The sequence below is a fragment of the Varanus komodoensis genome, unplaced genomic scaffold, assembly GCF_004798865.1.
Source record: "Varanus komodoensis strain SLA01 unplaced genomic scaffold, ASM479886v1 scaffold67, whole genome shotgun sequence".
NCBI classification, from domain to species: domain Eukaryota; kingdom Metazoa; phylum Chordata; class Lepidosauria; order Squamata; family Varanidae; genus Varanus; species Varanus komodoensis.
Genome location: NW_025336308.1, coordinates 1,119,982 through 1,132,302, shown reverse-complemented (window position 1 = coordinate 1,132,302; position 12,321 = coordinate 1,119,982). Strand labels below are relative to the sequence as shown.

Here is a 12,321-nt window from a genome sequence, read left to right as displayed (position 1 = left end):
TATTCCAGGAGTGACAGGAAGGTACACGAGCACCTACTGCTCAAAACCAAACCAAACCAAACCACTCGTCTTGGGCATCCCCATCTTCTTTCGCTGAGCTTTCCAGTCCTGTCTTCCTGTTTTTACTCATGGGATACTACTTCCCTGTAGAGCCAGGGAGGGCAGGAAATAGATGCCCAGATGTTTTCTGTTTCAGCTCACAATATGACGGTTGGCTGTGCTGGGTGTGGCTTCTGGGAGGCGATGCTCCAAATAACCTGGAGAGCTTCCTCTGCTGGAAAGCCAACCGAATGGACTTCCCACCTCATTGGGAGAAGCTAGACATATGCACTCTGCAACTTATTTTCCGTAACAACCGGACGCTTGCAAGCCTGTTTTGATACTCCATCAGCTCTGCGGCTCAGTGCCTGAATCTGATACAACTGCAGGGGCAAAAGCCATTTTTAGGCAGCAAATTTATTTATTTATTTAGAGTTTTTGTATGCCATCCCATCGCTTATAGCCTGGCTCACATAAATAAATATGATACAAAATACAATTAAAATCCGGAAACACCCTGGCTGCACAATTAAAACCTATAGATATTAAGCGTTGTTAAAATATTTTTTAAATAAAAAGGTCTTAGCCTGGCGCCAAAAAACAAACGACGACGGTGCCAGGCGGACCTCTGGGAAGCGCATTCCACAGATGGGGCGCCACCAGAGAGAAGGCCCTCCTCCGGGTACTTTGCTTCCTGATGTCTCTCCCGGAGGGCTCCCGGAGGAGGGCCTCTGCTATCGATCTCAAGGGGCGGGAGGGCAAATAAGGAAGCAGGTGTTCCTTTAGGCATCCAGGTCCCAAGCCGTTAAGGGCTTTGTAGGTGATAATCCGCTCGGAGATAGCTTGGTTCTTTCTGCAGGAGGAAGAAAAGAGTCCTGGGCGGGGGAAACCAAGGATCTGATGACAAAAGCTGCACCTGCCTGTCGATGGAGGCCAATAGCATATCCTTGTCACTAGGCAATTCTAAGGAAAAAGGGGAGGACGTGGTGCTCCCGGGAAGCTGCCGAAATGGGAGGCCAGAAGGAAGTTTCAGGAATAAGGCCTCTCTCTGCTGGCTCTTTGCAACACGGAGCACTACAAGAACAGGAGCAGCAAGTCCCAGATGGATCCCCGCTTAGGCTGCAAGGCTTGATTGTATACTTCCCCTAATGACATCCCTTGGTCTCCGGGGCGGTTTGCTGGAGAGGGAGGGAGGGAGCCGCAAAACTGACGTTGCTTTGAAAACATATTCTTCTGAACGGCTGTAAGTCTGTTTTCCTGATTGCAGTGTGCTGATTAGGACTGCTGCAGGCTCTGTTTTGGTGACCTTGGGCCAGTCCTGCACTGTCGGCCTAATCTACCTTACAGGGTTGTTGTGAGGATAAAATGGAGGGGAGGAGATCTTTGCAAGAGGAGGAACAGCAGGATGGGAATGTAGTGTAATAATGATGATAATAAAATCATGATGGTGGTGCTAATCTGATAACGCTTCTGCGTAGGTCATCGGCGGGAGAGAAGCAGAGGTAGGCAACTTTCACAGAACAGTAGAGTTGGAAGGGGCCGGGAAGGCCGTTGGGTTCAACCCCTGCTGTTGCATCGCAATTTTAGGGTTCTTAAAAAAAGTGCAGCAGTGAAGAGCCCCAAATGGATATTGCAAAACTGGGGGACGAATGTGGTTCAATAAAATGATCCTAGCGCAAAAACTCGATGACCTCGTGTGTCCGTGGGGTTTGAGTTGACGGGGGCTGAACCAGGAAGGGATAGTTCATTAATGAAAATGTCGACCCGGTGCGGGAATTAATAGGACAGGAATCAGCTGTTAGGCTGTCAATATTGTGATGCTGTTCCACAGATCTGCAGTGTGGCCATGGTTGGAATACTGTGTTCAGTTCTTACCATTGCACCTCACATAGATCTAGAAGTACAGAGACGGACACCCAGAATGATCAAGCGGCTGGAGCAAGCCCCCTGTGAAGAATGTTGCAACGTTTTGGACTTTAAAATGGGGTTAGACAAACTAATGGAGGATAAAACTATCTATGCCTACTGGTAATGATGGTTATTTATCGCCCCAGTATCAGAGGCAGGATTCTCCTCTGATATCATCTGCCGGGAATCACAAGCAGGAGGTGGCTGCTCCACTCGTGTCCCTGAATAAGAGGGATTCCCGTAGACTGGCCACTGTGGAAGCGAACGCAACAACAACCACGCTTCATTCTGGTGCAGGGGAATTGCTCCGGTGTTCTTACGGAAGGGTACAGTGGCTTAACCTATCCGTCACTGCTGCCCTCAAAGAGTAGATTTTATGACTGAACAGGTGTGGTAAAAATAAGGACTAAACCATTGCCCTGAAAGGTTCCCCCCGTCCCCTGCCGTCCAGTTTACATTTAAAGCTAAGCTGGCGGGCATCCGAATGCAAAGGGCGCTTGCTGCTCATTCAGAATTCCTTCGCCTTCAGTCTCATGAAGCTCTGAACTCTAGTATATGCTCCAGGCATGCTCTAATCCAGCGCTCTCGTTCATTTCTCTCTTCCCCAGGGATTTATTCAGTGGAACTTGTCAATGACAGCCTGTACGAGTGGCATGTAAAACTTCTGAAGTAAGTTCACTCCCTTCCAGCTCCATTTCTGTCCTCAGTCTGTATGTTTTGCTTCTGACATAGGAAGGAGGCCCTGCAAAATACTGAGATTCGAGACTTCGACATTGAGGAAAGCGAAATGTTATGTTGCAGCTTAGCAGATTTGCTTGTGTTTCAAACTACAACCTCATGAGTTACCCGGTTGGTTTGATTAGCCAATGTATTTTTAAAAGGACTGTTAAAAGAAAACGGCAGATGGTAGATGCCACTGTGAAAGAGATGTTCTGTCCAGTGTGAGGCGAACCAAGAATGCCTCTTCTAGAGATCACTGCCTGTTGTGAATCGTGTGCATATTATCTGAGAACTGATTTGTTTTATTCATATGAGAATCAGCAAAACCAGCCACAGAAGCCCTGCCCACTTTTTCCAGCCTGCCCCTTTCGAGTCTTCATAGATGTCTAATCTTGGGAACCAAAAGGCCAAACTAGATATGACGCTAGTTCTGAGCTGCGTAGGCTGTCCTTTGAAGCCGTGTAGGTGGTTCCTTTTATGAAATCACTGCAGATCATGTGCGTGTGTGCACGCCCACGCACAGGGAAAGGGGACGCGTCAAATCAGAGCTGTGATGTGGTGGTCCTGAGCTTTCAGCCCTTTGCTTCCACCACATTCCCGTAGGAAACAGGCTGCTCCACACCGGCTGTTCTGTGATAAGAGGGAAATGCATGCAGGGCTGTCTGGGGTGTGGAACTCTGCCTGGACTCCTAAGCGTGGCGCAGACTTAAAAGACTTTAAAAAGGAAAAAGACCTGCTCTCTGAACAAGCACTTGAATGCAACCAGTACATTTGTTTGGGCCCTTAATGATAGGCAAACTCCTGCAGGCAGCTGAGCACCTTTTGAAGAAACCCCTTCATGGTGTTCATTAAGCGTTGCTTAATTTTTTGAAAAGAGGTGCTAACTGTTCAGATCCGAGTAACACTGTTTCATCCTTTTCTTTCCCTTTCTCATAATTGCTAGGGTTGATCCTGACAGCCCATTGCATAGTGATCTTCAAGTCTTAAAAGAAAAAGAAGGAGTAGAATATATTTTGCTCAACTTCTCTTTTAAGGTAAGAAGAAAAGGGCTCCATTAGCATGTAAAGTTGTTGTTTTTTAAAGCGGGGTGTAAATCCAAAGCAAATGTCATTTTCTTCCCTCTGGGACTGAATTTCAGAAGCCCTGGCTAAGGAGCTTTTTATTCAGGAATGAATGTTCAGAATATGTCTCTGAAACAGGAAATCAAATATACAAATGGTTTTGACTTGAGATTTGTTTGTTCTTGCTTTAGGATAACTTTCCTTTTGACCCTCCGTTTGTGAGAGTGGTCTCCCCCGTGCTAACTGGCGGGTAGGTATCAACCTCTGCTTCCTTTTTAAATGTCCTTCAGGTATTACAAAGTTGCTGTGCCCTTGTGTTCAGTGGACTTGGATTTTACAAACAGCTCAATGGTCGGCTGTTGCATCGGAAGTTGTATGCAGTTTATCTATGCAGACATGGAGAAAACACAGCTCAAAATATGCCTGGACCCAGATCTCCCTAGATAAAAGTAATTTGGGTTGCTTTTTAAATGTACCACCTAGCCTACTTCACAGGGTTGGTGTGAAGGTAAAGTTGAGGATTATGCGAACCGCCTTGGGTTCCTCACAACGAGGTAGGCTGTAAATAGGATAAATAAGTAAAAATGCTCACCTTAGAAAATATTTGTGAAATCTTGTCATAAAGCTATTGCATCAACATTTTAAACAAATGTTAAACAGCAGCACTGAAAACGTGGTGCAGTAGAAAAAACTAAGAATGTGGATTCCAGAACAGCCAGCGAATCAAAAGAGCACTGAAAGTAGAGCTTTATCCAAAGTCTGGTAGGTATCCCTGGAGTGCTTCTGCCATCCGAACTATTTGGACAGATGCGTTCTGCTGTTCGCACAGCCAAAGACGGAGCATTTTGGCTTGTACTATGTGCAGATAGTGACTTACATCTGACCAAAGATCTGCCTCCCGGCACCGTATCTTCCCCTTACATTTATATCTCGCCCTTTTCCTCTTGCAAGGAACCAAAGATGGCTTATTTGGGCCTACTACTCTCTGCTTTATCTTCACCACAACCCTGTGCGGTAGGTTAGCTGGTGAGTGAGTGAGACTCACTTAGCCTCATGGCCACGTGGGGACTGGAACCTGGATCTCTTGAGTCGCAGCCCAGCTTTCTAACCGCTGCGCTGCACCCACAAGCAGGACCGGAGGGCAATCCCACCGCCCTTCGACTGGCGTTTGCAGAATGGCCGCTGCCTCTCCTCTGAGAGGGAGCCAGTCGGCAGCCTTGTTCTCCGTGGATTTATCTGATCCCTCTTTTAAGGAGTCTAAGCCACTGCATTGTGAGGCAGAGAATTCCGTCTCGCTAACTGTGCAGCGTGTGTCTCTGTACAGGTTGGGATTTTTGCACCTTTCCATAGACCAGCTGGGAGGGGCAGGAGAGCTTTTCAGAGAAACTGTTTGTCCAGCGAACTGTGGGAGAGTTGCCTCTCCAAACTCAACAGCTCGGCATGTGTGTGTCGAATGCCAGTGGTTCCCATGGCTGCAGGGGTAGCTAGGAAAGCAAAGCTTAGTGTTTTGAAATAAGAGTTTTGGGAGAACGGTGGTCCCAGGCATCAAACCGCACGGACAAATAAAAGTTCGAGCCTGAGCTCTCTTGTCAGCAGCTTTTTTATAAGGCTGGCAGAGAAAAATAGTTGGTGTGTGTTATGCTTCTGCTCAGATTTGTTTGGGTGCAGCAAGCTGATGGTTTCATAATTTCAAGGGGCACAAATTCAGCGCCAGTAAAAACCCCCCCTGTCGCGATGCATCCACCTCCTGTCCTTGTTGAGCCACTTCATACAAAAGTTCTCAGACGCTGTTCAGACGGGAGCATCCCAGGCAGTGCTTGTCCTGGAGGTTCTTTTGTTAAATTTTCCTCTTCGGCCGCTGCCCACCAGCTGGGTGTATTTGCCCCCTTTCCCCTCATTCAGACACTGTCTGGAAGAATGAGCGTGGCTGCAGCACATGCTGAATGGTGAAAACGCTGGCGTTGCGTGAAATGTTTGCATCCAAGGTAGAAAGGGGCATTTTGCGTGAGGGAATAATACTTGGATAAGCGCCCTCTTCTCCATTTTATGTGTAGTCTTGCCTGGTCACTTTCTGTACCTGTTTCAGCTGTCAAATAGAGACACAAGGTGGAGTAGGTAACAGACTGGCAAAGGCCAAGGGTGGATTTAGGCTAATTTATAGAAAGTTGCCCATAGCCAGTTGCCTGGCACTGGTAAAAGGGGAAAAGTGTCAGATACGTACACCAAAAGCAGTGTGGAACAATCTGACCCCTTAGCAATGTAATCCTCTCAATTCAGAAGTGCCAGATTTGCACTTTTCAGTGGCCTTCCGCTGTTTGAACACATCCCCAAGTTTGCAGCGGCATGAGCGAGGGGAGCGACGGATGTGCTCTCCCTTTCTCTCTCCCTTTCCTTCTGGCTCCTTCTTCGGAGCACTTACTACTGAGGCTGCTGTAGTAAGTCTTAAAAGCACAACACGCCAATATATGCCAATTCAAGGACTGGGAGGTAAACCAATGGGAGATTTGTGCACCTGCTGGCAGACACCGTAACTGTGGCAGTCAGTGTCCCAAAAAGGAAAGCAGCCAGTACCTTCCCTTTGTGAGAAAACAAAGACCCGAGGAAGTATTCTGCTGAGTTCAGATGACATGGCAATCCATTGCAGATCAAACAACCTCTAGAACAAGCCATGGCTTGTCATAATATAAGCTACCCCGCAGGAAGCGTCTGACTGGGGTTATCATGTTGTGTGAACTGAGCCAGCTTTTTTTTAACCTTAGCTGGAGGCCTGTAGGGATGCATTGGAACGGGTAAACTTTGTGTGTGTATCTTGCTTCATCCAGCAAGAGTTTCTGAGCCACTGAACAAAGAAAAGGGACAATAAAATACAACACTGTAAAACAGACTAGAACGAGAACTGGATTGTTGTCAGAAAGGTGATGTCCAAACAGTGCATACGGATTACGCACCGTTGGGTGATTCTCTTCTGTCTGCAGCAGGACACGTTCTAGAAATGTTGCCAAACTGGTTTAGCCGTTCTAAAGCCATGGATTTAATAGCTTTGATGCTCTGACTTCCCAGAGCGTCACATCTGCAGTGCTCACCAGCATCTACTGATTTGTGTCCAGAATAATTCCAATAGGCTGGCTAATGAGGATAGCTTTATCTTTGGTTGACAAAAAGGGGTTGACATTTTAATGTCCCTCGCCCAACAATACTGTGGATCGCTGGCTTCCCTTCCAAGCACCTCAGCGGCACACATGCAAACGAAGGACAGTGCCGGGAAGAACATCTGCATCAGAACGGTAGCCTCCTTTCGAAAACGATTTTTGATGGGTTCATGGGTCCTTGTAGTGGCGAGTAACCAGTCGGGCTGGATGTGGCCTTATACTGAATTAGAACCCGAATCTTTTTTGTGTTCCAGAACACCGACGAGCCCTCCCTTGCTAACTCCCGTTCAGAATGTTCATCCCAGCTATTTCTTACAGGTGTTGCAGAAGTTGAAATATTGGAAGCTTTCCACCTGCTTGTGTCCTTGTCAGGTCCATAATTGAGGGGTGTAACACATATAGATGGTAAATGATGATGGTAAATACTTCCAGATTGGCCAGTGGAGCCACGTATTTGGAAGTATCACTGCATAGCTGAGCAGGACTGCTCTCATGTCCAGTTTTGAGGGCTGCATAATTTTGAGGCTTGTGCCACCACAAATGTGCAGAGGCCGCTTGCATGGCCTGTATTCACGAACTGTTCTCTCACCATGCCTTTCTGCCCCACAGGTATGTTCTCGGTGGAGGTGCATTATGCATGGAACTTCTGACTAAACAGGTGAATACAGAATTGACATCTTGCCCCGAGCCCGTGGAAATTTCCAACCGTGAAAGAATAGGCTGCAGTTTCCAAGGCCACTCTGACTAATTTGAGATGGCAAGCAGGGTGGTCGTGCCCATTCAGAGCAGGGATGAGCAGAAGTAGAAATTTGGCGTGCCACTTGTCTCGCTGGGCATCTGCTTTCCTGCCAGAAGAAAAGAGCGGAAACTTTTTAGAACCAAGGGTGGAATCCTATGCATGTTTCGACAGGAGAAGTCAGTGTATGGCTGGAGCATGTTGGGATTGGTAGAGATTTATTCTGTCTAAACATGTGTAGGATTGCTCCCTAAAGGAACCCTGCGATTGCTGAGTCTTAAGGCGAGTTGGAGTCTTGTTATGTGTTTGCTTTTGTTTGTTTGGATTGGACTGGGGGCTTTATTTTTCGGTGTTTTGTTCTGCAAGATTGTAGAAATGTGTTTAGAACACGGATCCAAATCATCCCGGTTTAGCAGAGAATAATCCACCTTTGGTGATACATTCTGCAAAAGTGAGCTGAGAAAGTACACACCGTTTTGGATCTTTTTCTTTCTTTCCATTTCCTTCCCAACAGGGTTGGAGTAGTGCCTATTCCACAGAATCGGTCATCATGCAGATTAATGCCACGTTAGTCAAAGGAAAAGCCAGAGTACAGTTTGGCGCGAATAAGGTAACAATGTGCCGGCGTGACTTTTCAGCTAGTTGGAACCATCTGTGTTCTGGCGTGAAACCTGCGTTCCTTGCAGGAAAGAATGGATTCAGATGTAGTGAAGAGTGCACATGCGTGTCTGTCCATCTCTCTGTGTGTAGACCACAAAATACAAAAATAAAAGTGTTGCTGTAAGGGGAAGAATATGGGGTACCTACCTGCCAACCTGGAAGCACCTGGCGACTCATAGAACAGAATAGGTCAGTGATGAGTCCAGCTCCTGTGTATGAGTTCAGCTAACCTTCTCAATTCCGGAAACGCCTTGCTGCTCAAGTCCAGATGTTGCTGAAACTACCATTTCTGATCACACTGATGGTTAGTTCTGCCAGCAGTCGTGCAGTTTAGTATACCGCCCTATGTCTTATATATAGAAATATCCTAATAAATAAATAAAATATGTGAGGAAGAGAAGCTATGAGATTGTTCAACCTTTCAGCAACTGAAATCCAGGAGAAATGCTGGTTAATGTTTAGCAACCTCTGCTATGGTTTTGATAAACACTTAAACTAATTGTCTTTTTTTTCCAGAATCAGTATAACCTAGCAAGAGCGCAGCAGTCATATAAATCTCTAGTACAGTTACATGAGAAAAATGGTATGTATGGTATGTATGTATGCTATGGTAAAACACATAGTTTTGTAAGTATAACATCAGAAGAAAGAGACATGTGCTTTTTAAACTACGCTTTTTGAGCTTGGTTATCCCTGAGTATTTTTCACATTATCTCCGAAGTCTGCTTCTGTAAACTACCATATTTTTCTGTCTATAAGACACCCCCCACTTTTCCTACCCATCTCCAGCGAATAAGCTGCTGCCACGTGCGCGCTGTTCACCCCCCCCGTGCCCGCCAGTCTCCCCCCCCTCAGCATGCCCATGGCCCCCTATGTATAAGACGCACTTTCATTTTTACGTAAATGTTTTTAAGAAAAAGTAGCATCTTATACACAGAAAAATACGGTATGTAATTTGGTTTTGGGAAATTAACGATCATAACTTTTTTGATGCAAACATCACAGCCCCCCACAAATCAGCTAAAGAGGTGGCTGGGTGATTATTGGTGCAGCAATCTAAGGAAATACTTCTTAGAAACTGCTTTGGTTCTGGTGAATTAACAAAGGTGAATATGTGTGGGCTTTGAAGATATTTTTCCTTCTGACAATGAATGTTTGATGCACTTTATTGGAATGTCAGTTTTTCAAAAAAGGGACCTATGGTGTGGGGCCCGGTAATATTAAATAGATTTAAATGATAAATTGATTGAAAGGAAAGCTGGTTAACTGGTAGAAAGTCATAATGTACAACTTCAGTGGTCAAACACATAAACAGATTGTGTGCAGATGTGGCTAATTTCTGCATGATTCGTTCCAGTTGTTAAATCGGATTCTTAAATCCAGAATTGACACATACAAATACGGCTGGTTTTCTCAGTCCCTTGAGTAGTAGTTTCCCTCCTCATTTGCCCACTTCCTTTCTATCTTCCAAATGCAACAAAGCAATAGTAGTTTGTAGAACTGTTAGTTTATTTGACTCTTTTTGCTTGTTTAGCAAAACAACCGATTAACCCCCCCCCCCCACACACACACACACACTGTTCTGGATTTAAATGCAGAGATAGTCTGCAGCTGAAACAAACCGAAGTTCATGGTGCAACAACAAACCATGGATTCATTTTCTGGGCTGTTGACTAGCATGACTGTGTTCACACATCATAACAACCCAGAATTCATCAACCTGTGTGTTAAATAAACCATGGGTTAGTGTTATATGAGCCAGATCATAGATTGACACACACGGCTGTTCAAAACACTTGTCTTTACTTTGCTCCTAGAAAGCAGTGCCACCGTATGTGATAGAGCAAGACAGCATAAATCCATGAAATTGATCAGTTCGGTGCAATTATCAGTGCTTCATCTTTGCTTTATACTTCCTACAGGCTGGTTCACACCTCCAAAGGAAGATGGTTAATCTTGTGGATTTCTCATGCACTTGGACCAATGTCAATAAAAGATTTTCCTTCCGACACAGATTCAAGCTACGAATGCCCATGTAACAGCCATACTGAAGATTCTAGCTAATAGGTAATTAGTGGATGATCTTTTGACTGACACATCCAGTATAAGTTACAACCAAACAATTCTGCTCTTCTGTCAAGTATCCCGGACTGAACAGTTTCAGACTTTCCTGCATTGTCCCTATGGAATAAGCATACCAGTTCCTCCCCCATCTTAAAGAGTATGAATCCATCTAACAGGGTGGTTTACAAAAATATCAATCAATAGCAATTTCTCCCAATACCACCTTTTGTATGCACTTAATTTTTTTATTTCTCTCAGACTGCGGACAGCAGAAAATGGCAATATATTTTATTTAAAGCCTACCAAGTTGAATAAAGCTAGTTTTATATGTTACAAAGTTTTTCATGTCTTAAACAGGTCCTTTTTTCCCTTCCTCTTCTGGTCTAAAATTAAAAGCATTTGTAGTATTGCCAAATTCAGTGACGATAGATAGGAAAGCTGTAATGTTACATCATCGAACTTTTTACCCCATGGCTGCGCTGAGGATACGAACTGTTTTCTTGGCAGAGATGCTCCTCAGTCGTCCTGTTGCTTAAGCAGAGCCAGGCTGTGCCAATAAAAGGTTGCAACTAGTCATATCCACTGGTACATCCATTTTTTTGCTGGGCTATTCTGCTAGCTGTTGGCTCTCGTATCTCCTTCGCAAGAGGGAGCCATAGGTATAAAGCTTGAAGTTATTTAAAATACTAGAAACCTCCTTTAGGCATTCGGTTCTATTAACGGGCTGTTGCAATCATTTGTAGACTAATGAACTTTAAAAGTGATTGGCAAAATCAAGAAGACACTCCTTTATATTAAAAAAAGGGTTTTTAAACAAAAGCAAGAAAAGTCCCAGGAATCTCTTGATTCGAAGGGTTTTTTTTAAAAAAAAAATGTTGCCATAGTCATGACCATAGTTTTGCTGAAAAACTAATGGGAAACTGCTCTTTTTAGGAAACCAATCTGGATCTGTAACTGCTGTGAGTTGGGTAACTGCTATATCATTGCCTTACTTTTTAAAAAATCAGGTGTGGCTTTATTTTTATTTTTATTTTGGTAGTTGAATTTGTGTAGACCTTTTTTTTCACAGGAATTTAATTAAGGGTGAAAGCACTTTTTTAGAAGTCCAAAAATATCTCGCCCCTCTCAGAAAAAACCCCCTCATTTGTGCTTTCTTTGGCCTCCAGGCATTTTACTTCAGGCATTTGGTTACATATGCTGGTTTTTGTTATTAGCTCGGAAGATGAGACTAGATGGGTTTGGCCTGATAGAAGACAATTTTGTGCGGTCTTTTAAGGAATGCTGTGGGTGACTTTCAGTCTCCTTGCTTGTTTGGTTGTATATATTATTCCTATAAAGTGCCGGTAGCAGCCTTAAGTTGGAGGCCAAATTCTGTAAGCATTTCTGCAGCTCCTTTAAAACCTGAGGTGAAAACTTTGAATACGTTATTGAATTCCTTAATATTCTAATGGACTAGCAGAATGACAGGTGAACACTTGGCTTGCTTTTTATTTTTTGAGTTTCATTTTCATTGCAGAATTATTTAGCAGTGTATGGTAATCTGTAAACTTGCATCAAGTTTATGAATAAAGAACCATTTTAAGAATGCTGTTCCTGGTTGGTATCTCTGGAGAGAGTCTGTATTCATTGACAAAGTGTGGTACTGTTCTTGGAGCTGGTGGGTTATAAAGATGAGGAATATCACACAAAAGCAAACCTTATTCTGTATGTTAACACAGTTGATGAAAATCATAAAGCCAGCCTCTAGTGCTTATACCTCACACAATTTCTTAAAATAGTCATTGAACAAATGATCCATTCAGCACCAATGAAATACCATTTTTCTGGACAATCCATACAAGTAAGCCTTTGTGAAGATCTAAAATGAAGCAGAATGATTTCCAGTTTAGTTGCTGTTGAATTAGAAGCAGGAAGACCAACACATGAATAAAATCAGAGTGAGCTTTGTCTTCTAGTTCCTCACATGTACCCCCACTACCATATA

At 44.2% G+C, this 12,321-nt stretch overlaps 1 protein-coding gene across 3 annotated transcripts in view; it reads left to right on the top strand.

The window, feature by feature from the left end:
• Window positions 1–11,922, top strand: part of UBE2Q2 (ubiquitin conjugating enzyme E2 Q2) — a 30,007-nt gene extending 18,085 nt beyond the window's left edge. For 2 of the 3 annotated variants that reach the window (XM_044450515.1, XM_044450517.1), the window contains 7 exons: window positions 2,556–2,616; window positions 3,611–3,701; window positions 3,920–3,978; window positions 7,487–7,535; window positions 8,128–8,223; window positions 8,790–8,865; window positions 10,196–11,922. In XM_044450515.1, coding sequence (XP_044306450.1) covers window positions 2,556–2,616; window positions 3,611–3,701; window positions 3,920–3,978; window positions 7,487–7,535; window positions 8,128–8,223; window positions 8,790–8,865; window positions 10,196–10,227 — 464 coding nt within the window. In that variant the 3' untranslated portion in view covers window positions 10,228–11,922. The remainder of the gene's footprint in view (window positions 1–2,555; window positions 2,617–3,610; window positions 3,702–3,919; window positions 3,979–7,486; window positions 7,536–8,127; window positions 8,224–8,789; window positions 8,866–10,195) is intronic. The other variant, XM_044450516.1, reaches the window with a different exon arrangement.
• The last annotated feature ends 399 nt before the right edge of the window (window positions 11,923–12,321 follow it).